The sequence below is a fragment of the Lemur catta genome, chromosome 17 (assembly GCF_020740605.2).
Source record: "Lemur catta isolate mLemCat1 chromosome 17, mLemCat1.pri, whole genome shotgun sequence".
NCBI classification, from domain to species: Eukaryota; Metazoa; Chordata; class Mammalia; order Primates; family Lemuridae; genus Lemur; species Lemur catta.
The window spans coordinates 47,286,013-47,312,150 of NC_059144.1; the positions used below are offsets into that span (position 1 = coordinate 47,286,013).

General features: G+C 40.2%; 1 protein-coding gene across 4 annotated transcripts in view; it reads left to right on the top strand.

Annotated features, from left to right (window-relative positions):
• The window catches only part of RAB22A (RAB22A, member RAS oncogene family), a 56,141-nt gene that overhangs the window by 28,500 nt on the left and 1,503 nt on the right, over positions 1–26,138 (top strand). The window contains exons 3-7 of one of the 4 annotated variants that reach the window (XM_045528125.1): positions 4,157–4,238; positions 13,246–13,317; positions 13,403–13,509; positions 14,098–14,207; positions 18,863–19,899. In XM_045528125.1, coding sequence (XP_045384081.1) covers positions 4,157–4,238; positions 13,246–13,317; positions 13,403–13,509; positions 14,098–14,207; positions 18,863–18,960 — 469 coding nt within the window. In that variant the 3' untranslated portion in view covers positions 18,961–19,899. Of the gene's footprint in view, positions 1–4,156; positions 4,239–13,245; positions 13,318–13,402; positions 13,510–14,097; positions 14,208–14,660; positions 16,070–18,862; positions 19,900–26,138 lie in introns of those variants that run through there. The other 3 variants (XM_045528126.1, XM_045528128.1, XM_045528127.1) reach the window with 3 other exon arrangements.

Below are 26,138 nucleotides of genomic sequence, written 5' to 3' on the forward strand. Positions count from 1 at the left end.
AAATTGTAGTTGTCCCACTCAAAGATTAGGGTCCAATTTATGAATTTATCCCAGTGGTTGAGGTTCAAGTGTAGATTAAATATAAAATAAAGAACCAGACAGCTCTCCTACAGAATTGCATGCAAGTAACAAAGGACGATGAATAGTTGCAGGCTAGTTTCTGTTCTGTGAAAGGCAGACATAATGTTCTATGACTGAGAATTTGGAATTTGGGATGATTGTGGAGGTGGAGTGGAAATAAGCACTGTTGTCACCGTGTTAAGTGCGAGAACATGATGAAGTATCTAGATTGCACAGTTAAACTAAAACCAATCAGATTTAGAACAGTGCTGTGCTCAACAGACGAAGACCTGAAGCCACAGGAAAATTCATGGTTGAGTCCTGCCAAGAGGCCTTCTGCCCAGGGCCAGACAACAGGCAGCACCCCTCCTGAACCTAACCCTGAGTCCAGCTACAGAGGAGAACCAAATCCAGATGCTGAGGGAAAGGAAATGGTTCTTACCCAAGATTTCAATCTCAAAAAATCAACAAAGATGCCCATTGTTATAAACAAACATTGTGGGGCTCGGGGGAGGAGAGGTGAGAGAGTTTGGTCATCTCACCATAGCCACCTGAGCTGGGACCTGGAGGTGGGAAAGAGCTCCTGATTCAAACCTGAGTAAGTGGCAGAGAGACCCTACGTAAAGTACCATGACTTCTGTCTTAGCAGAATTCCAGAGGTCTGAGTGATGGAGGGACACAGTGGCTCTTTGCAGCAACTTCTGGGTTTTGCTTGTTGCCTCTTGGCTAGGGTACGGGTTGGAGCTGATGGCTGAGCAGGAGAAGGCAGGAAAGACATTCTCTGGGCATAGTCAGTTCTGTGCTACTTAAACTGCTTGCCTGGAACCCAAGAGGCCACACCTCTTGCTACAGATAAAGAGCAAAAGTCTCCTTTCATCTCACCTCTTTCCCTCCACTGCAGTGGTGTTTCTCACCTTCGGCTTCAGGACGTGCTTGGCCAAGACTCCCTAGAACTGCTGGAGTAATAGCCAGCTAAGTGGCTTGTGCATAACACGATAAACGGTTTTTTAGAGTACTAGGATAGCAAGGAGGAGGAAGATGAAGAAGATATCCCTATTATAGAGGAAGAGCTAGGGCATGGTCCCTACCCTCATGGAGCTTACAATTCTCATGGGTGAATTAGACATTGAACAGGGGAATTTAAAATTTAAAAAAAAAAACAAATAGCTAATCAGACATTGTGGTAGGTGCCCTGATGTGTTAGGAAACGGAGTTGGGCAGGAGACTGCCTAGTTTGGGTGGATGGCACAGGTGTCTGGGATCGTTGACGCTTGAGCTGAGACCTGAAGGGTAAGGAGCATCTGGCTGGGGGAGAGCCAGTGGGAGAGCGTTCAAGGAAAAGGAGTGGTCAGTGGGAAGGTAGACACAGGGACACTTTGAAGGATTTGAACCTGGGAGGAGGAGACCAGCTTAATGACTGCAGTGGCCCACGCAGGATGTGCTGGGGTCATGAACCAGGGCAGCAGTGATGCATGAGCCAAAGAAGAGACATCTCTGACTCAGCCAAAGTCAAAAAAGTGGAAATAACAGTTAGTGTGAACAGAAATTTGTCTGCTTTCAAGCTGGGAGTGTTGACTGTGGAGCTTAATGGGAGTCTTATGGCTTATAACCTCTGTTTTCTCTGAGAAGGCTGAAACAAGCTGTGGTCCTGAAGATGGTGGCAGGAAGTGGTAGAGAGCTGGAAAGGAGGCATGAGAATGGGGCCTAATTGCTATGTGGGATGGGAGAAGGCCCAGGAGGCAGACCCAGCTGACATAGGGTAGAATCTCCATGGTGGTCCACGTGGCTATGTGGCTTTCCTCCAGCAAGGCCACTGCCCTACCATTAGGTGAAGGAAGCAGGTATAGAGGCTGTTGGGGCTTGTCTGGGTGGTTGAGAGAAGACAGGTAAGATGCTAAAGAATCAGCATTGTTGACAAGTGAAGCTGGCGATAAAAGGACAAGAAGCCAACAGACGTGGACATAGATCCAAGAAGACCTCATGGTAGACAGGAAGGAGGCGTGGTGAAAGTGACAATAGGGGAGAGCTGGAAGGGTGGTCCAGGGCCAGAGACAGGGAGTTGGGTTTAATCTTTTAAGGCACTTTAATTATATCACAGTTGCCAGTTGTCTTTCTCCTGACTCAGTAATAAGTCAGTAATAAGTAATGTTTTCATTAAAGGGAAATGGTTGGCAGGTAGGTTGAACTTTGGTGAATTCTGATCCTATAATGAAACATTTCCTTTTAATTATTGCATATACCTTTCTCGGCTTTTTGTCTACTTGAAGCATATTTTTTCTCTTGTCCTTGGAGCAGCCAAAATGGATGTGTTGGATGTGTTGGCTCTGTTAATAGGCTTCTGTTGGATGCCTGTTGTCACTCTTAAATGTAACACCACAGCCATAATTGATGGAGGGTTGAGTTGCAAGCTTTTAGGACTAATTGCAAAGTCTAAACTAAAACGTTTCCTGGAGCTGCCTTTAAATAATAATAATAATACCTTGTATAGATATAGTGCTTTACAATTTACAAAGCACTTTCACATACATCATCTCATTTAATCTTCACAATAAACAATGCTTTTTGAATGCTTAGATCTTTCCTAAGTGAGAAATCATGTTGCACATCCTGATTTAATCATAGTGAATCACCAAAAGTTCTTGATACAATAACCATTTATCGAGTACCTTCTGTGCACAAAGCACTTTACTAAGGATACCAAGGGGTAAATTTTCAATAAATAAATGTCCAATAAATATGATCCTGCTCCTAATTCATTTTTCCCTTCCTCATTGCAGTCACTATTGTGGAGGCTACTTGCTGTCCCATAAATTTATATAAATACTGCCAGGAATTCATTGTATGAGAGTTGAAATTTTGAAAACTAAGGATTCTGATACTTGTCTAAGTTCAGTGATTTGTCAGAAAGTCATTGTATTTTAACTTGCACTATTTTAAAGATTATCTGTTACTTGAATCTCAAGAAAAATATTTCGAGCTCTCAGCATATATGAAAATGCCACCCATTGAGTTCATTATGCTGATTGGGGTGATTAGGGTACAACTTGGCTCTTGACCCCAGAAGACTTATCATCCAGTAGAAAAGAAGACATGGTCATCCTCTGAGTTCTGCGAGCCAGACTGGGATGCACTGAGGAGACTGGGAGACTAAAGACTTCCTGGGAGGCTGCCCTCTAGGTGAGGTGGGAAATGGAAGGTAGTATTGGAGCCAGGCCCAGGACAGAACTCCTGAACCTGTGTCCTAGAGCCCCCAGAGTGTCCAGACATGTACTCTTGGGCCACTGTGGCTCCTCAGAATATGCAGGCTTTGAGGTCCAGCTCAAGATCCTCCAAAACATGTGGAGCCGCCAAAGTAATAGAAACCCTGCCATTGAAGCCCCCTGGATAGAGTGGCTCTTGGAGTGAGGGGTGTGGTCTGCAAACCATGATTCTTTCCCCATCAAGGGCTGGATGAGGCCCTGAGGGCTGACGTTGAACCTCAGCCGAGAAGCCCATTTTGTCAAGGAAACACAAGTGGTCATCCGGGGTGCTGATAATGAATCAGGTCACCTTGTTACAGCTGTTACTTCTCCAACTGTCTTCCTGCTTGTTTGGCATCTTAATTTTATTAACTCTGGTGTTAACACTCATTCTCACTCAGCTATTTATGTGGGCATGTGGTTTGGGAATTGGGGGAGAACAAACCCAAGTGGCCTAATTTTTTTTTTTAACTAGTGCACACATTTCCTGGATACCCTGCTTTTTCAGAAAGTTTTCCTACGATAACATCGTTTTAAATAACAGTTTCTGTGTTTTACAAGGGAGGCTTATGTCTGGATTGACAAACTGTCTCTTGGTTCTTTTAATATGGAACTTAGACAATCAAAAGCCCAAGAACTCCTCCTTCTTTGTATTGGGCAGATGTGCCTACTGCTTTATTTTAACAGAGAATATGCAGCCAGCATCTGAGTGTCCCATAAATACTCCAGAGAGGAACACGATTAGGATTTAGTGTGGAGCTGGGAGTTTGAACATTAAGTCTAAGTGATGTTTCCGACTGGGGCTGGAAACGTGCTTTACATAATTGTATTCTGATTATTTAGGTCTCTCTTTATAGGGCATCTTTTATGACCAAGACTGTCCAGTACCAAAATGAGCTACATAAATTCCTAATCTGGGATACAGCTGGACAAGAACGAGTAAGTCACTCTTTAATTTACTCTGTTTTTCTGAGGCCCAAATGAAAGCTCCAACTAAACTGTCAATGTCCCTGTCATCTCACGTAACTCACTTCTCTTCTGTGCACTGGAGACACATTTATTTCTATTTGCTAGGCCAGCCTTTTTCTTTTCAATTAGAGCCACAAAGTCCAGTGATGGAGAAAGTGATAATGGGCACTGAGGGCATTTTTATACTTTGGAGTGTCTTAAAGTAAATGCTGACTAACAGGCCTGATAAAATCCCACTCAGAGCATTGTGTGTAGTTTGGGGCTCCATCCTCTAGTTAGAGATATATAAAAGAAGTAGTAGTAGAAAGGGAGAGTTAAGCACAACTCATTTATAGCCACCTGTTAAAAGCTACAGAGGGAACTTTACAATGTATAAAGTTTGAGATTTAAGTGAAAAGGATGAACTAACACAGTGCAGTAGACACTTAGTAAATGCCTGATGATAACATTGACCGTGATGCTCATCCATTTAAGCAAGAGGCTGAATCAGAAGTGGGGCCTGGCCACAGCAGCACAGTGTTGAAGAGATTTGGGGAAGCCTTCCCAAAGTCAGAAAGGGGCAGGAAGGCAGGGGAGGGGACAGACACATGCCTGCTGCTTCATCTTCCTTCTGGGTACTAAGGCTGATTTCCCTACCCAGGTGCCTCTGACAGCCACCCCATTATTCAGCTGCTGTTTAATTTTGTTTTCAAACACTACTATCCAAACAGCACAGCTGATGGATGCACAGTGCTATCTTAAGCTCTTAAAAGTATACCAGAAGTAATCAGGAAAAATAGTCTGTCATCACGGTCTTATCTAAGACAACATAGATACTGTGTATGGTATAAAATCTGACAAGAATCATCACAGACGAATGGAGGGAAAGAAAACAAGCCATTAGTGTTGTCCTAGACATAAACGCCATACATTTGTACAGATTTCATGGTTGCTCCTGTTTTTAATGCTGGGTGCCGTGCCCCTGCCCAGTTACTCATCTGAGATACTTCAGCTACTGTCTTCCATCCCCCACTTCTCTCCTTTGCTTGTGTTGTGCATCTACAGTGGAGCATTTAGGACAGCTAGACCTTTGCCAGCCATCCCACTTCCACCTTTCAGAAGTGCTGCTTAACACAGGGTCCTCCTGGATATATCTGTAGACATAGCCCTGGGGTCGGTCCTATTAGCCACAAACTCATTTGGCTCTTCCTCCTAGTAATATATGTACCTTCCACTGAATCCCAAGTTTCAGTTACCCTCTCACATATATTTGATGAAACAGCAAAGCCCTCATCATAAGAAACATGCTGTAACATAGATTCCATTATGCTTTGAATCAGAGCCTATTCTGGTATAAACAATGATATATAATAACATCTCTTTTTTCTGGAACTTGAAAACAGAATCACCCAAGAGAGTATGCCTCTCCTTTTCTGCTGACATGATGGTGAGAGTCGGTGAAGTTTTGTGGTTAGCCAGTTTGCCTGTCTCTTGTTTTTCCCACTTCTAATAGGTTCCACAGTTAGAGATGCAGTTGCTCTGAGAGGCAAAGCTGCTTCTGCCCCACATGAAGCATCATCATGCAGCCCAGAGCTGCACAGGAGATGTTCTTGGGGACAGGCCACAGGCCAGGGGCACTGACCAGGCAGCCCTGTACTGGGGAGACAGGAGAGGAGCACCACCTGGCAGCACCCGCTCCAGCCAGTTGTTGCTGGGCAAGAGCACATGTCCAGGGTAGCCAGATGGCAATGCTTACAAAAAGCTAAACATCTGACAGCTAATCACAAATGGTTTGAAATGCTGAGAGGATTGTGCGAAACACATCTGTGAGCCTGTTCTGGGTCAAAGACTACCCGTTTGTCCTGGGCAAGGCATTCAAGGCCCTGAATGTGCCAACTGCAGCCAGACTCTCCATTTTTACCTCCTCCCACCAGTCTGTCCTCTAGCACCAAACTGCTTGTAGTTCTCCCACATGCCATACAGTTTCACACCCCCGTGCCCTTCTCCCACCTTTTGCCTGGAAAACTATTCAGCTTTTAAGACCTACCTTTGATGTCACCTATAGGGAGGTTTTCTTAACCATCCTGCTATTCTCTGTTGAGTAAGCACTTTGCCATACACCCATGTTGCTCATACCTGAATCTGGATGTTGCCTTGGATTCCTCGTTCACCCTTATTCCTCCATACTTGCTCCAGCAGGGTATCTGACAACCCTGTTTTCTAAATATATTTCAAATACATTCACTTCTCTATCTCCACTCCCAGCACCCTGCTCACAGCCACCTTTAACTTCACCAAGTATTCCCATGGCTTTCTTATTTGGTCCCCCCCGCTTTCCCTACACCCAGCCCTGACCCATGACACTTCTCCTCACAGGACCAATAGGAACCTCTTGAAAACTTAAAGCAGACCCTATTATCTTCCTGCTTAACCCCCTTCAGTGACTTCCCACTGCACCTCTCATCAGAGTCACATTCTGAACAGAGGCCTGTAAAGCCCCCCGTGACCTGCTCCACCTCCTCTCCTCGATGCCCTCTTGGGCCCTCCTCTGTGTCCATGTCCTCCAGCACTTCTTGCCCAGGCCTTCACACACATTCTTCCTTCTCCCTAGAACTTTCTCTTCCCTCCACTCAGAACATGGCCAGCTGGCTCCCTTACCACCCCTTTGGCCTCAGGTTAAATGCTACATCCTTGGAGTTTTCCCTAACCCTGCTGTGCCTAAGCAGGGGCCCCATTTCATTTTTCATCACTACCCTTACTCATTTTCCTCAGAACACTTGTTAGAAGTTGTAATTAGATGTCTGCCGACTTACTTTCATTCACAGTCTCTGTCCTCCACCCTCAGACTGCAGACTGTAAACTTCCAGAGCTGGGACTACACTATCATGCTCACTGCTGGATTCCCAGTGATAGCACAGTGCCTGCTGTAGATACTGGGTGGGTGAATCCGCAGATGAACTCTTAGGGGCAGTCCTCTGTTTCCTGAACAGTCTTTGATTGCCATCATCCTTGGGATTGTCACCTGTTTCCTTACATGTCTGCCTTCCATTAGATTGTGAGCTCCTTGAGAGCAGGGACTATCTTCATATCTCTGCTCTCAGCCCCTGGCACATGGTGTTGATGCCAGTGGATTTATGTTAGCTGATTGCCAGCCCTACTTAGGCATAGATAAGGACAGATCCTTAACTACTTTTACCATGTGAGTAGTGCATGACTCAAATAATAAATTTCTGGTGTTTGCATGTTTATTACTTAGTTCTCTGTAGTTACGAGATTTATTATGGAACCAAAGGTCATCATAAAATGAAAACACTTTTTTGATGAACTGACCATTCAAACATCCTCCCCATTCGACGTCTGTGGCAGCACACCATTTTGACAGATGGATTGTCTTCTGGTGATGGTCCAGTTACAACTGATTGCAAAGTGATTTCATTAAGTCGATTAAAGTGATTTTGGTGAATTTCTCAAATGTCATGTTAAGCCCTTGACAGTAGCGATCTTGTTAAATTAAATGAAGAGGAAAAATACTGATCAGGATGATGATGTAAGTGCTTCAGAAGATAATGATTTGTGTATCAAAGGGTTAAGAAGGGCCTAGGGAAAATTGATGGAGCCCTCAAATATTTTTGCAAAAGTTTTTATGATAAGACTGTGAAAGTCAAACACAAAATGAAGGATTTTGTATTGTGCTAGCATATAGTTTTATCAGAAGTGAGCTTTGACTCCATGTTCATCCAAAAAATTAGCTTCTGGCTACAGTAAAAAGCCTAAGTTTTTTCAAATACCAGGTAAGATAAGACTTTTTTTCATGATTTTAAATTTATCTTCTCAAAATAGAGCTTTTGTGAGACCTTTTTCTCCCTATTATTTGCTGTCCTAAATGAATTCATTCTAAGTCATCTTTTTCCACCAATTACCTTCACTAACAAAGACTCCTGCAATAATATTGAGACACACAGCATATACATAAATGAGCACCATAACTGCATATCATAAATATACCAGAAATGTAGCAAAAACATTTCAAATACTTGCCATCTGTATGTGATGATATAAAAGAAAACTTCTTAATCAGAAAATAATAGACATTGCATATAGTCCTTAAAGATTATATTTCTGCATCTTAATTGTACTTTCTCCTCATGACTGTTTCCACAGAGGTCAGGACACCAGGAAGGCACAGACTCGATTGTCACAGTAGTCATGTAAGAAATTGTTCTCATGTTTAAAATCAGGAGCAACTGTAGTGGCTAAGTATTATCTAGAGCTGGGGGTCGACGGTAGCAGAAACAAGAGTCCTCAGTGTGTCATCCACACTGTCCAACACACAACCAGAATTACTGCATTTATAGAGAAACACAAAACATGAGTAGAAGTAAACCCCATAGTGACCCTTTTACTAGAATTTGCAAACACAGAATTTATAATAAATTTTTAGGCCAAATCCAACCTGCTGCTAGTTTTTGTATATAAAGTTTTAGTGAAACATAGCCATGCTTATTGGTTTACATATTGTCTGTGGCTGCCTTCACTCCACAACAGTAGAGTTGAGTAGTTGTGACAGAGATCATATGACCCACAGAGCCAAAGTATTTACTACCTGGCCCTTAACCAGAAAAAGTTTGCCACCCCCGATCTAGAGCCAGGTCCTATCAGAGCAGAGCTGCACTGACATCTTTTGAGTCTCTATATGTGCTTCCACCTTCTTTCTTTACACCAAAAGAACATGGAAAGAGCTTCTATGTCAATAATGGCAGAGTAGCTCATACTGGACTAACCCTCCCACAGATAACAATTATATAGAAACTCTGGACAAAACATTTGAAAACAACTGTTTGAAGGTGCTACAAGCAACCAAATGCAGTCAGAGATTGAAAAAAGGAGCTATATTGGGTGAAATCCACATTTTTACAGCTTTTCCGCAGTAGGCACTTTTCAATCTGTGTGGCACAAGATAGCTAGAACTCAAGCAGAAAGTCTGTCTTTTTAGGCTCTTACTATTTGAGGACAGAGTTTGGGACTGCCAGAGCAGCTGGAAAAAGAGGAGGCAAATCCTAGAAAAGGTGGATGCAACAAGGAGGGAAACCCCAAAATCTGTTTATAAATTTCCCTCAGGCCTTTGGTTAAGACTCCCAAATTGTGACTCCACAGGAGAGATATTATAAAACCCAATAGAAAGCAACAGCTAGAAAGGGTGACAAGACTGAACAGAGGTTTCAGCTGCTGCTCATTACGACAGAGCTAGACTTTGGAGTTTGAATCCAATCCTGCCATGTTAGAGGGGATTGCTAAATACCGTGGGCATTGCATTGAAACTTCAAAAGGACCATGCCTTAGGAGTAGAGACCACATCCTGGGACTAAGGGCAAAACCAAATAGACCTACCCTAACACCATGTAAAACCAGTGTCAGTATGGTCTTCCAGTAATTTAACACTGCAGAGAAGAAAACAAAACCCAGAGTCTGCAGTGTGTCATCTTTGCTGTCCAGCATGCAATCTGAATTACTACACATATGAGACAGGAAAACATGACGCAGTGAGTAGAAACAAACCCCAAAGTGACCTTGTTACTAGAATTTGCAGACACAAAACTTTAAAGCATATATTTTAAATATTTTCAGAGAGTTAAAAGTAGTCCTAATGACTTAACTACAGATGGGAAATCTCACACAGAAGGAAAACTAATAAATGGAAATGCTAAAACTGAACGTTGCAATATCTAAGATGAAAAATTCACTGGATGGGTGATAGAACAGATTAATCAGAAAAACAGGGGGGAAAAGAGTAGAAAAATATGAATAGAGTCTTAATATCACAGGTACAAATTCATACAGTCTAAGAACATGTGCAGTTGGAGACCCAGAAGGAGCAAAGAGGGAAGTGGGAACAGAAAACAAGACATTAATGGCTGAAAATTTCCCAAATTTGGTGAAACATATCAACTTACAAATCCAAGAAGTCCAGGAAACCTGTAAGTAGAAAGAAAACCACATCTAGGTACATCAGAGTTGAACTGCTAAAAACCAAAGATAAAGAGAAAATCTTGAAAGCAGCCAGAGATAAAAGACAGGGTAACAACAACGTGAATGTCAGTTAACTCCTCACAGAAAGAGTGGAGACCAGAAGCATTAGAACTGTATCTTTAAAGTGCTGAAAGCAAAAAAACTGTCAACCTGCCAAAATTATTTTTAAAATAGGAAGTCAAAGTAAGGACATTTTTATAAAAACAAAAACTGAGAATTCAGCAATAGCAGTCCCAGAAAGTTTTTCAGACTAAAGGGAAATGATACCAGATCAGTAGAAAGAAATAATAACCACTGGAAATGGTAAATATGAAAATCTATTATTTTTTCCTCAATTGATTAAGATAACTGGCTATTTAATTCAAAAATTACAACATTGGATTGTACAGTTTATAGTGTATGTAGATTTAAAATATTTGACAGCCATAGCACAAAGGGTGGTTAGATAAAAGAAATTAAACTCTTGCAAAGTTCTGATATTTTACATGAAGTGTTACATTTTAAACTAAAATGTACAATATATATTGTAGATACAAGAGCAGCTACTTAAAAAGTAATACAAGTAAGTATAGCTAAAAAGCCAAGGGAGGAATTAATATATTAAAATTGAATACTAAAAAAAATTCCATCAATGCAAAAGGGCAGGGGGAGGAGGAGCAGAAGAATTTAAAAAGAAATGGAACAAATATAAAACAAGTCAAGGCCAGGCATAGTGGCTCATGGCTATATCCCCAGCACTTTGGGAGGCCAAGGGGGGAGGATTGCTTGAGGACAGGATTTTCACACCAGCCTGGGCAACACAGCAAGACCCCATCTCTAAATTTTTTTTTTTTAAATTAGCCAGGAGTGGTGATACATGCCTGTGGTCCCAGCTACTTGGGATCCTGAAGCAGGAAGATTGCTTGAGGCCAGGCGTTCAAGGCTGCAGTGAGCTATAATTTCGCCACTGCACTCCAGCCTGGGCAACCTTGTCTCTAAAAATTAATTAATTAAATAAAATAAATAAAACCAATGAAATGGTGGACCTAAGTGCAAATATATCAGGAAGTACATTAAATATATAAAAGAACTAAACATTCTACTTAAAAGGCAGAGGTTGTCAGATTGTATCAAAAAGCAGGACCCAAGTATATGCCTGTTATAAAAGAATGACCTTATATATAAAAACAAAGAAAACAAAGATAAATAGATTGAAAATAAGAGAATGGAAAAGGATGTTCTATGCAAATCATAAGCAAAAGAAACCCATTGTGGTTATATGAATATCAATAAAATAGACTTGAAGACAAGAGTTATTATCAAGGTTAAAAAAGGACATGATAAGGATCTTAGGGAATTTTCCTTGTTTATAGAAATATTTTCTATCTTGGTGGATGGTGTTTACATGAATGTATACATTTGTCAGTTTATCAGATTGTCCTAAGATCTTTGCTTTTCTCCATGTGAATTTTACATTACAAATTTGAAGAAAGAAGAAAAAAGAAACCAACCTGTGAGGGACATTGCCAAATGAAAGCTAATGCTATAACCTTTCTTCCATCTGTGCTTCTGTCTCATTTTCTCTTATGCTATAGAAGTCAATCCAACATTTTAAGTCTTTTTTACCTCATAATGTAGTTTCCTTTTCTGTAGTGCTTTCTTGATTACAACCTTTATTTTTGTTCTCGTTAAAACTTAATGTATCATTTTATTGGAAGTTAGTAGACTTTCAGCCCACAGGCAGGGGTTTCTCTCACAAAGACTGGTAAAAGTTTCTGTGTCTGGACATCTGGGTCTGGCACTTAGTTTGACATCCCTCCGTGCTTACGTAGTTGCTACTCATTTGCTCACCAGTTCTTGGTTACTTACAGTGTGCCAGGTGCTGGGCCCTAAGACAAAATGGCATACTCAGCATGCATGCTGACTTCCCTCATGGAGCTGCAGTCATAATTTCACTTCCTTTTGTAAAATTCAAATTAATATAAAAGTTTAAAACCCCAGAGGTTAAACCCATTGCGTAAGAAGTTACAGAATTCATAATTCTGTATGTGGATTATACATGTGCACCAAATGCTCCCCTGTGGTGACGATTCTTGCCTGTATTTGGAGGTAAGCCACCAGAAACAGAAGGATGCGAGCTCAGTGGCGTCATATCAAGTGTAAGTCAAGTGTAGGCAAAATTCTTATGTTAAACATTGGCATCACATTCAGTGAGTGAGCTGCTCACACCGGAACTGTGCCCAGGAACTGAGGTTGGCGAAAAAGCTTCACATTTTCCATCTCACACTTATCAAGAGAAGTGGTCTGCTAAATCACCCTTGCTATTCAGCTGGTTATCCCTCTCCCTTTCCTCCTCCTCCCTCCCTATTGTGTGTGTTGGGGAGGGGAGGTGGTGGGTGGGAAGAAACTCTGAGTACAGAGTTGAATTCATGTAAATGAAATGAGATCTGTACCCAGCATTTGGGAATTGCCACGTGCAGAGATAGCAAAAAAGCAAGTTGCAAACTCATCCAAGTAGTGAATGTAAATGTGTACTCATTTCTAAAGGACAATCAGCATTTAGATTACAAGGGTTATCTTTACGACATCCAAATGCAGCCACTTCTCTGGAGAACTATTTACAGCATTATTTTTATTTCCATGATAGTTTGTTTGGGAAGCCAAAGTTTAAAGGACTATTGAACAAATGAATTTGGGAATTATAACATTGAGTTCAATTAAAAAGCCTTTTTAGCTGAAACAATTGTTTATAGCACCATATTTAATTCCTATAAAGCTGTATGCTAAACTATCTTCTGAGAGACATTTCAGTGTTACATTAAAAGTTTTTGCCTTTGGTAATTACTGGTTCATTTGCTTTAAAGCATCATGTCATCTTCTTTGGCTTAAGAAAAAGATTACCTTTCGTTCAGGGATAATGGCTTAAAAGTCTAGTAAAAAACATATTTAACCAGTTTTCCCAATTTTGTTTATTTTTCCCCCTCCTCTGCAGTTTCGTGCCTTAGCACCAATGTACTATCGAGGGTCGGCTGCAGCTATAATCGTTTATGATATCACAAAAGAAGTAAGGCTATATATAGTTTTCTTTAGACTATTTTGAAAACTCTTTTAGTTGCTTAGCTCGCCAGTTCTCTTTTTTTGTGTTACAGGAGACATTTTCAACGTTAAAGAATTGGGTAAAAGAGCTTCGACAGCATGGCCCACCTAATATTGTAGTTGCTATTGCAGGAAATAAGTGTGACCTTATCGACGTAAGGTGAGTTATTAGAACAAGAAATAACAATGCCAATTATGTGTTCCTTTTCTTAATGAACAATATCCAATATAAGAATCTTTTATTTTATCTCTGACTTGAAAAATTCCTTTTGGTTGTTTGGTTGGAGTCCTGAAGTTTCAAACTACAATTAAGATTTCAGGCATTTGGGGCTAATTATATTATATATATAAACAGGTGTGTAATTTACTTAAACACTGGTCTCATCACACTTGATATTATCTGAGATCAGTGTGGCCCCCAGGTTCCTGTGACACAGAATACTTGAATTCAGAAAGCACATTTATTGGCAATTTTTCTGGGCTACTTCCATGATGCCCAAAGCAAGGGCTTTTTTTTTTTAATTTGAGGGGGAAAGAAAACCCTGCCATTCCCTGATCACTCCATTAGCCACATTGCTATGGTTTAACCATAGAAGTGGTATAAATGGGAAGACCACACGTCAGGACTCATGCAGCAACCATTCAAGACATCCTTTGTCATCATAAATCTGGCTAATTACTGGGTAGGAGGGGATGATTTTAAGATGTTAATGTGTACAATTTCTGATTTGCAATTGTTGCCTTCCAGAGAAGTCATGGAGAGAGATGCTAAGGACTACGCCGACTCCATTCATGCAATTTTTGTAGAGACCAGCGCAAAAAACGCGATAAACATAAATGAACTCTTTATAGAAATTAGTGAGTATCTCTGCTCCTTATCAGTTTCCTCTGTGCGGAGCAACTTAAAACAGAATTATCTTCCTGGTTAGAATTCCCACCTTACTTAGTGTAGTCTAGTATCTGAAATTGTCCTCAGTGAAAAGAGATTTGAGAATGTAAGAGTAATAACCAGCTTTTATATCATGTTATAATTGCTGGAGAGCTGCTGCCTGATCAGTGTAGCCCTTCTAGAAAGAATGTTGGTACTGAATAAATAACGCACAGGGCATTGAGGTCATGGAAGCTGTCATCTCTCCCTTTTTCTCTATTTAAATGTGTTTCAATTAGTCATCCAAGGTCATCAAAAATGAACAAAATAAATAAAAAGAAGTGAAATGCATGTGTAATTTCACTATAAGAAAACCCTCAAAAATTAATACTAGGCAATTGAAAGGTAAAATTTCATTTCCCACTGTGCCTTTCCCTTTCCAGCAGTGTTAATGTGATGGCACTAGACTGGAGAAAGACTGCTGCATACCTTTGGGATCCTCTACAGATTGCATCTATGTTTATTCATTTCATTCAAATTCATCAAAATATTTATTGGGAGCTGTACCAGGCTCAGGGGAGACAGCCGTGAAGAAGATAGATGCAGCCCTTTCTCTCCTGGAGTGCACATTCTACAGAGGGAGACAGGCAGTGAACACCAAATAAATAGGATCATTTCAGATAAAAATAAGTAATATGAAGAAAATAATTTATAGGATGAAGTGAAAGAATGTCTGCAGGTGATCGGGGAAGGCCTCTCAGAGGAAGTGCTCTCAGAGCTGAGGGAGCAAGCGCTGCAGAGATGTGAGGATTTGCATCAGAATTCCAGAGGGGGAGAGCCACAGTGCACTTACGCATTAAGATCCGCTGTAGGATTGAGATCCAAGGTGACTGAAGCTGGGAGGGCTTTTGGCCATTGTGCAGAGGGAGGGGCATGAAGCCCAGTGCCCACCAAGGCCAGGCAGGGGTAGCCCATGAGCAGAGCAGGCTGGGGGACTCCGACAGGTGGCAGGTCAGGCCCAGCGCCAGCAGTTGGGGCCACTCTGGAATATGGGCCCCTGGTTGCCTAATTGCTGGGAGTTATTTTCAGATTTTTTTTATACATCTCATGTTTAGAGTTGGCCACTAATTTGAATATTTTCAGAGTACTTTGTAGACCTAAGGAGCCCACTTGCCACCAGTAGACTGCTGATTGCACCCCCCCATGTCAACTCCTTCATTTCAACATTTAAAAGTCATGATGTTTGTTGTTGTCCTAGATGTCAATAGCAGGTACCCAAATACATTCTTGAAAGGCAATGTAAGGCCAGTTGCAAATTTTTCACAGTTCAAGCTTGAATATCTAAGTGTGTGATGTCTTGAGTATGTTAAAATTATCTTTTTTTCTCTTTTAAAGTGTTCTTTACTATGGCAGTATTAAAAACAGGAAGGTGGTGAACTGTACCAGCAGTGAAAATTCTTATGTAAAAACTAGTCTGTACATACTAATTTTAGCTGTGAAAAATAAAAACTTGTATGTTCACAAAGATTAGAAAACTCAGGAGAGATGTAAATAGACTTTATTGTTGACTGGATGTTGTAAAATTACATGAACACAGTGCCTGGCACGCTTTGTACTAAAGCATAATAGATACACAGAGACGTGCACATGTCAGAACCGCAAAGCTCAGTGAATTTTCACAAATTGAATATACTCCCGTGCTTGGCATTTAGGTTGGGACATGGCAGTTCCTACACCCCCAGGGGTAACTAACCACCATCCATCCTGACTACTAATTCTTCAGATTATCGTTGCCTGTTTTGGTTTTACATACATTTTGTACTTTATATTTTTTAAAACATACTGTTTCCTCTTTTGTGTCTGGCTGCTTTTGTTCTGCATTACATTTTTAGATAATCCATGTCATTGCATGTAGCTGTAGGTGATGCATTCTCATGGCTGGTGTGTGTGTGTATCAGAGTCAGAGTCAGAGTCGGGGGTCGAGGGAAGCAGAGAATATCTACAGTGTAATTATCCACAGCATGCCATGCTGTGATAGGCATTTGGGTAGCTGTTTTCAGTTTAGAGTTACAATAAATAATATAGCTCTGAACATTCTGGTCATATTCTTTGGTGAACATCTGTACACATTTTTGTTAGGTATATTTATACCCACAAGAAGAATTGCTGGGTCATTGGGTGTGCGTGCATTCAGTACAACTTTACTGACAACCAGTTTTCAAAGTGGTGGTTGTCCTAGTTGACACCCACACTAGTGGTGCGTGAGAATCCCAATCACTGCCTGTCTCTGGTGAGCAGGTTGTGATCTGCGTTTCCATGGCAGTTAATAAAGTCAAGCACTTTTCTAGAGATTTATTTGCATTCATATAATATCTAGATATCCTCTTTTGTGAAATGCCTTTTACATCTTTTTTTGCCTATTTTCTTTTTGGATTACCTGCCTTCTTAATGTTTTATAGTTCTTTACTCTGTGGTTTTGAGTTTTTGAATCAACTCCTTCGATGAACTGAAGTTTTTAATCTTAATATAATGCAGTTTATCCTTATTTTCCTTTATGATTACCATAAAGGTTTTGGTAGCCTTTAAGAAATCATTGCCTATTCCTAGTTCATGAAGCTGTTCTTGTCTGCTTTCTTCTAAAAATGTTATTTGTTCCCAAAATTTTTATGTCACATTTCCCAGATGCCTCTGTTATACCAGGTGTATTTTAGTATCCATTTATTGAGAAATAAATAATAACAAGAAGCTTCACTGAAGCTTTTAAATAAATGTGTAATTTATTCACAACAGTGTCGTATAGGCATTTGAAAAGCAGTGGTAGGACATACTGGGGGGACACTTTCTTGTCCATGTAGAAAACATGCTGTGCACTGCCCACACAGATTTGTAGCCTGCTCAAAATGGTGGAGGTTCCTTCTTATCCTCGCTAATATCAAAAGATGTGTATGTCCATTTATTCCGTGTTTACAAGATATCTCTGTGCCAGGTACTATGCTGAAAAGATACTGGAAACACAAAGATGGAGAAACAGGATCTCTTCCCTAGAAGCGCTTAGGGTCTAATTCATAAACAAATACGTAATAGCATGCTTCTGGTGTCCTGATTGATTTTAGTGTCTGAGATGTTGGAGAGAGTTAGGAAGTGGGAGGGCATCAGGAGTGCCTTTGTACAAGAAGCAGCCCTTGAGTTATAGGTCAGGTAGGTGGACGGGTGATTTAAGGATTCTCTCGAAATTGACATTATGCTTCATGGAGCCGTAAAGTGAAACCTGTTCATTCGCATGCATTGTTGGTAGGAGAATAAAGTGGCACAGCCTCTTCAGAGAGCAATTTGGCAGCATCTGTCAAAATTTAAATTGCACGTTCTTCTTGCATTTGTGCTATACAGACACTGGGAATACAGTGTATGTATCAGACAAACCCAGGAGTAGAAAGCATGACCTAACTCTTCCTCTCATGGTAATTTTTCCAGCACATATACTCAAGATACTTTCTGTACCATTGTTAATAACATCAAAATATTGGAAACTAAATATCCATCAATAGAGAACTGGTTAAATAAATTATGGTACATCCATACATTGCAGTAGTTTAAAGCAATTAAGAAGAAGGTAGCAGCCTCCATATGCTGTGAAGGAGCAATCCCCAAGATATATTCAGTGAAAACAGCAAGGTGGGGAACAGTGCGTACTGTTTGCTCCCATTCGGGCTTAAGAAAGGGGAGGTTGGGTAGGGATATGGGTATACCTGTGAATGTTTATGCACATCTATCTCTGGAAGGCTGCACGAGAAATAGGTCACTGTGGTGGCCTCTGCCATGAGACAGAGGGACAAGTTTGTTCTGATTGAATTTTTTAAATGTGTTTTACCTACTCAAAACAATGGGGGTTTTGGGGGGGAGGGGTTGTTTTTTTAAGACAGAGTCTTACTCTGTTGCCCAGACTAGAGTGACGTGGCATCAGCCTAGCTCACAGCAACCTCAAACTCCTGGGCTCAGGCAATCCTTCTGCCTCAGCCTCCCAAGTAGCTGGGACTACAGGCATGCACCACCATGCCCCGGCTCATTTTTTCTATATATATTTTTAGTTGTCTGGCTAATTTCTTTCTATTTTTAGTAGAGACGAGGTCTCGCTCTTGCTAAGGCTGGTCTCGAACTCCTGAGCTCAAACAATCTGCCCGCCTCGGCCTCCCAGAGTCTAGGATTACAGGCATGAGCCACCGCGCCCGGCCAAAACAATGTTTTTAATTAAAAAATTTTTTACTGAATGCTGTATGATGTCCTTGTTCGGATTCTGAGACAGAAACAAGAAATGGGACATTAGTGGGAAAACCAGTGATTCCTGAAAAAAGTCTGAAGTTAGTAGTGATGTGGCAATTTTGAATTCTTCATTTTGACAAATGTCCCATGGTAATATGTCAGCATTAAGGGAAAGTGGAAGAGAGGTACATAGGAACTCTCTTATATCATCTTTGCAACTTTTCTGTAAATCTAAAATTTTCCCAAAGTAAAAAGTTTATTAAACTTTTTTTTTTTTTTTTTACTTTAATGAAACCTGTCAGATTGCATCTGCAAAATTGTTGTGTCTGAGCATAAACAGATTTGGAAAGTGAAAGCTTATTCCCTTCCCTCCTCTCATCTTGGTTAGGTCGAAGAATTCCATCCACTGATGCCAATCTGCCATCTGGCGGAAAGGGCTTCAAACTCCGAAGACAGCCTTCAGAGCCAAAGCGAAGCTGCTGTTGACTGAGCTCTCAGACAATGATGAAGTAGGTGGTCCTGAAAGTTAACAGGAGGGCTGGGGTCCCTGCCACCAGTTTTCACATAGCTGGTCTTGAGTCTTCTTCGTGCAAAAAGGATTCACAGAAATTGACTGGTTCTGTTCTCTCTTTGAAGACTGCAGCAGTATTTCAGTCTGTGGATTTCTGTTATGTAAAGAATTTCTGGTGTACAGAGGGACTACATCATTGGCTTTTGACCTTGCCAAAAAGGAACATATAATTGTATGGATGGTAGGATTAAATTGTTGAGTAGTTTTGTAATCAAGATTTTATGTAACATTTGTAAAGGGAAGATTAGCACTTTCGTGGTCGTCGAGGGAAAAAAAGACCTTGTGGAGATTGTAATTTCCTTGGTTTCTGTTACCACTGTTAGAGGGGGATTGTATCATTTAAAATGTAGGATATCGTAAGTGGAGAGATGGCAATTAGTTGAAGCTAAAATGGGTTATTTATAGGACTGGTGGAAACAATTTCATCTGCCATCTCTAAAGCACTTTTCATTGACTATATTAGCCTAGGATGCATACAGTAAATTAACAATGATAACAGTAGGTGCCTAGCTCACTCTGGGTTTGCTTTTGACCCTGTCATGTATGTGTCACCAGACACATTATTGGCACCTTTTAAATAAGCTCTCGTGATTGGGGTGGTGATGGTAGAGAAGCTGCCTGGAATAAACTGAATTACATATGTTCCAAACTGACTAGTGAGAGTTTAAAAAAGAGAAAAAGTAAAGAAAGTATGTAAATGCTGTCAATTATTTAACCCAAGTATTTTAGCGGGGAAAAACAAGTATCTGTTGCTTAGCATATGTAAAGTTGTAGTCTGTATTTATGAGACCATTGCTTAAAGATTATAAATTATGTAAATACATTAATAAATTTTAAAGTTTCATTCAACATTCCATTTAGTCTTGCACCCAGTCTTGCATATGCCTACCCATTTTTCAACTTATCCACAGGACATTCTGAAACACATTTGTGTTGTGCACAGGCATAGAGCATAGAGCTCTTAGCTCTTTAAAGATTTCTCTGACTTCCCTTCCACCCACCCCTCTTCCCTCCACATCCCATCTGGAAATCATAATAAAGACATATGCCACTTTGACAAGCCTGACTAGTCCTTACTAGCCTTGGGGTAAAAGATTAAGCTCCAGCTCAAGTCATTTACCTGGTCTTGGTAATAAGTTTCTTTTAGCTGTTACAGCGACCTTAGACCAACTGTTTTAAGAGAGCTTTCCTTGTTAACAATTTAGCTTATCTTTCCGTTTCCTTTATTTTCCCCTGCCTCTGTTAGTGGTTAACACTCTTTTCCCTCAGGGAGCCTAATGAGGTTTTTAATATAATCTAAAAATAAAGCACTGAAGTGAAGTTGGTGAAAATTTGTTCCTGGTCTAATTTGGCACCCTTCCAACCTGAGTATTGTAAGGGAAGGAAATTTACAAGATTAAATAGGAAATGAAACAGCTTGAATTTCAAACTAAATTGTGTTTTCAGAGCTATCCTTAAACTGAACAGTCAAAACTTTTAAAAATAATTGTTATTTCTTTGTGCCCCCCCCACTCAATATGAATAGATTTTAATGGGAAAATTATAACTCAGATTAAGTAAAAAATGATTCCCTTTTCCCTATTGTATATCTTAAGCATTTGAAATTGTTTTATTCTCTTATTGAAATCATATAGAAAAAATGTAGTTAGTGAAAATCCTAACATTGTTTTGTTTAAAATACATGTGGACTCTGTCCCCCTAGGGTATTGCTTCCTACCTACCCATCGTTAAATTAGCTGCTAGAGAAAACATGTGATTCCCAGGGCTGGGCTCTTTACACCTGAAGGTGGTTTGACTTTCTTTGATATACATCCAGATGGATCCAGGGCGTCTGACCACCGCCCTGGTATGTTCCTAGAATTCCCACTGCTGGGCCTCTGTCTCCATGACAACAAAATAAAAACAAAGGCTGCTTGACTCATTACTGAAGAGACAATGCGTGTGGCCCTTTCTGTCTTATTTCACCAAAAGACACAAATATATGACCTTAACATTTTTTCCACCAAACCGGCCAGTAGATGTTGGTGACTACGTGGTATCACAGTGCACAGGGAGAGGCAAGGTCGCAGCCTCATCTTGCTGGTAAAGCATCTGAATGCCTCTGATCTTACTGTGACGCTTCACTGCGTTTAGCCCCACATGGGTCCGTCTCTTCAGCCCCTTGCAGTTTTCATGATTTCTCTTACTCCCTCCCAGATACAGGAGTTTTGTTACGGCCACATATTTTATTAACAGAGTGAGTGACATGGAGCTTGTGCCCAGGCACTTCTGGGGGCTCTTTTTCTCTCCCCTCATTTTCCTCAGTCTGTCTAAAAATTTGCCCTGTCACTGTTTCTCATGTAGTATCTTTTTAATACTTAGCAACAGCAAGAAAAAATTGCTATCTCAGATCCATAATCCATACTCAGTGAAAACAGGGAAAAGATGTTTTCATTTATTTTGTTTGCTTCTAAAATGCAAAGATGAATATTAAAGTCAGAAGCAGTGCTTTATTTTGAACACATTTTGGATTTTTAACCTAAGCAATGATCTGATACACATTTCATATTTTCTTTATTATTTCTTACTGAGAAAAGGCAAGATTTCAAAGGAATTGGGTCATAGCCCATCTCTAAAAATCTTATGGTTCCCAAATGACGCAGGGCCATTTTTAAGAACTTTTAGGACTGAACAGAAGAGAAAAATTATTAATTGGCTGCAAGTGTGTATTGATTTGGAGAGATTGAAATAAGCTCTTTGCAGGTGTCCAATCCTGGGAACCATTGGTCTCCAGCTCTTTTCCACATAAGTGTTTTTCTGATTCTGTGATAACTAATTAACTATCATTTGGTGATTAAAAGAACATAACGTAAGTATGATTAAGTGTTCTTCATTTTAAACTCTCTGTCAGAAGTGATTGGGGAGAAGTACCTATTGCAAGCTCTTCTGGTTCCACACGAAATCTCCATCACCTACTTGTCAGCCACAGTCAGGATAAGTTCTAGGCAGAGCAGCTGAAAAATTCAGTTCCTTTTAAAATAACCTCCTTCCTTGGTACCTGTTATGATGTTTGAAGTGCCTGCCGCCTGCTGTGCCCGCATTTCCCAGATGCCTCTGGGTCTGAAGGGATTGGGACTTTGTATCACAGGCTTGATCGGCACCTTTTAAATGGGCTGGGGTCCTTCTCAAGGTCATCTATGCCCCTTATTCTTAAATATCTAAAGGCAAAGAAACCACATTTAATTTTGTAAGTTCTCTTTAAGTCTTGTATTTATTTCTTTTCTGTTCTCAAGAAGGAAAATAGGTCTAGGAGACCTTCTACATTGAACTCTGGGAGGTACAATAATGAAAATATCCTTTAGGTGACTACTCCATTGCTTTCCTAGAGCTGTCAAACCGAAATGTCTGTATTTTAATGGCATTGTGTTGAACTGGGCAGGTTAGATTCAGATGACACCGCACTAATTGTCATGTCAGCCTCCCAGCTCAAAAAGGCATTTTTTCATTGTTATATGTATCTTTTATATTCTAAAATTGAGTTGCAGAAAAGGTTATATAATTTCTTTTAGCACTTTTTCACTCATTCTTTTAGAACATACCAAGAACACGATTCATGGGCCCTTACAAGTATAAGATATAGGTGCATAGTATGTTATTTATGTAACAGATGAGCCCCCTAAACATCCAGACGTCTCTGTAAGAACCTGTGTAAGTCATGAGAGAACCCATTCTTTCCAGAGAACAGTTATTGGAAATCCCCGAACAGATCTATACTAGGTCCCTGCTTTTAGAACATTCAGGAAATGACAGCCACAGACTCAGGCTGGCTCTTGTCTCTAACCTCACTCAGCTGTACACATTCCTCCTAACTCTATAATGGAAGTTCAGTGACAGTGACAAGCAAGAGAGTGTGAAACTATAAAAATCTTCATTATTTAAATTTGTTTTAAAGGGGCTAATTTTAAAGGGACAGTTTTACTGTTTGACTTCAAGAGATTTTCTACCTCTTAACAGCTAATATTTTTTAATAGAAGAAATGGAATGTACCTTCAAAAATTAAGCTGTTGACTATATACCTGCCTTCAGTTAGCTTAGTTTATCAAAATTTTTTTAATGTTTTGAGATATGTTTACGATATTTGTTTTAATTCCTGTGGTATTATGATAAAAAACTAGTCCAAGCAACAAATTTATTCAGCAGTTAAACAGTATACTTCATAGCTTTAGAAAAGGGACATGGGCAGGTAGAAGTTAGCCTAGAACTTAAACAAACAACCTCTGCAAATTTCTCTTGACAGCAGAGTTGCTTGTCTTGACTTCCAGTAATAGAAATCCTGGCAATTTGATTATCCGATTTGCAAGAAATGTTAATGGAATTCTGGGGCATTTGTCCTGTTTTATGAGCAAATGAAAATCTAAAAAATATTAAAAGAGTATTACGTTTTTCAGGAGCCTCCATTTTTTTCCATCTCCGAATGGTAAGTGGGAGACCTGTTGTGATGAAGTTTCATTAGGCGTAATGAGGAAAGTGACTGAATAGAACTGAGAACTCCATACTTCTCAGTTTGTCCTTCAGGATTCTCTTAGCATACAGGAAAATGATTTACTTCCCAAATCTAGAAGGATGTCCAGTAGCATAGATCAAGTTTAATTTGATGGTCTGCACCATCAGAAATAACAATTATCTGTTGTTATTTAGTGTATAATCAGTTATGAATATGCTAGAATAGTTTTGGCTTCAAAAGGATTCAGAAGTTTAATTTTAAAAATCTCGAACCTTCCATCTATTGCTTCTATTATGTTGAACATTTTAGATAGTAAGATTAGGATATATCAACAGTAGATGGTGAGATTAAAACCATGGTGTCTAACAAATTTAACAAAAACAAATTTAAGTTGCTGCAAGTTCATTTTTAGATCTTTAGATCTGTATGTTGCTCTGTGCGCTGTCAAAATGCTTCATAATTGCGGCCACAAAATTCTGGGTCACTTTCATGGACAGGAATTGAAGTGCCAAGTTCTATCAGCCAATTACTGGGAAGCCCTAAGATAGTCATGATATTTTGAAAGAGGCTTTTTTAATTGACAGTTTTAAACTGTAGACCTTCATGCTCTCCTGAATCATGCAACAGAACTAAAATATGCTGGATTTACTGATGCCACTTCTTGATTCAGGAAGTTTTCAGTGTTTTGGAAAACTCTTTAATGTAGTACTTTGGAGGAAATCATCTTTAAAATAGCATTTCGCACATAGGGCCAGTAATTTTTAACTCAGAACTAATTGTCAAGGAACCCCCCAACAGCATCTAATGTTGTGTTGCATAAAACTGGGCAAAAAGACCTCTTCCCCAAGGCCCGTTCAGAGCCCACTGCCCACCCAGCTGGCATGGGGCCCACCAGTGCCGGTGTGGGCAGTCCTGTGCCCAGGTCCACTTGGGAACATTGTCAGCCCCTTGCCCACAGCGGTGTTTGACTTTGCTCTGGGGCTTAATCCTAATACCATTTGGCCATTATTAATCTTTCATTAAGTTTATACTTGAATAATCAGTTTTATCCCTGGAGATTTTTGAAAGCAGCACTTGAATTTGTTTACGTCCACTTACTTAGTGTATGAAGTTATTACATAGTTGATGAAACTTTTTCTTAACGTGGATCATGCTAATTATGTCAGGGAGACCAGTCAATTCAGTGAGGGGAAAATTATCGGCTGCTGGCTAGTCAGAGCAACTGATTGGTGCCTCTATTTTTAAACCATTTGTTGTACTGTGTAGACAGAGCGTTATTGCCCTGCAAACGTTTTTTTTTTTTTACTCTTACCCAGCTCAGTCTTTCCATCATTTCACTTTATGAGTCACTCACATAATCGTCAGTCATTCCTCTGCCCTTATGAATTTACGTCTTGCCTTCTCTGTAATCGAAGCAGACTTCTTGCCTTATTCCCTGTGTGCTGCTCATTTTTCTGCTGGCTCTCCCTTAGAGCCACACAGCCCCAGCCACCTCCTCTATGTTTGTGACACGCCTTCCCATGCGACCTTCCATGGTCGCAGCAGCAGGGTTTGTCCACCCGTCCACCTAGGGAGTCAAGACACAGCAAGCGCTGGCAGAAAGGCAGGGGCCAGGAGTGGGGATGAAGAGATTGTGGTTAATGGGTACAACAGTACAGCCAGATAATAGGAATGAGTTCCAGTATTCCGTAGCACAGTAGGCGCTGTAGCTTACAGTGATTTATTGTATATTTCAAAATAGCTACAAGAATTGGAATGTTCCCAACACAAAGAAAAGATAAATGCTTAAAATAATAGATATCCCAGTTACCTTATTTGATTATTACACATTGTATACATGTATCAAAATATCACATGTACCTCAAAAATATGTACAACTATTATATATCAATAAAAAAAATTTCTTTTGAGACATGGTCTCATTCTGTCACCTGGGCTGGAGTGCAGTGGCATCATCACAGCTCACTGCAACCTCCAACTCCTGGGCTCAAGCGATCCTCCTGCCTCAGCCTCTCGAGTAGCTGGGATTATGGGTGCACACCACCACACCTGGCTAATTTTTTTAATTTTTGTGGAGGTGGAGTCTGGTAAAAAAGATGGGGCCTTTTTTTTTTTTTTTTTTTTTTAAAGAAAACTGGCAGGGGCATGGAGGAAAAAATGCCAAAGCCAGTTTTAGGTAAAGAACTCCAGTACTTCCAGAAAGGGAATGGCAGCAACAGCTCACTGTGGGACATGACTGGTTGACAAATGCTTTTTTACTATTGGTGGTAGGACAGTTAACATACGTGTCAGAACCTCACTGAGTTTGTGATAGGACATTTGTTAAAGTGTGTAAAAGTCCAAGTCAAAAGTCTTGAAGAAAAACAGCTGTGGAGATGAACCTAGATATTAAAAAAAAAAAAAAGGCTAAGCTGTCATACCAGCAATTCTTATTTCTCCTAAGAACATCATGCCTTTTCAAGATCTGATGCAAGGCGTAAGATATTTGTGCCTTTTTGTAATAGCATCTATTATGAAAAAAAAAAAAGTTGCTTACAGTTTTGGCCGCTTTGTAGCACTATAAACAGCCCAAATTTATAGCTTTGGCTTCACTGCATGACACATTGCCTG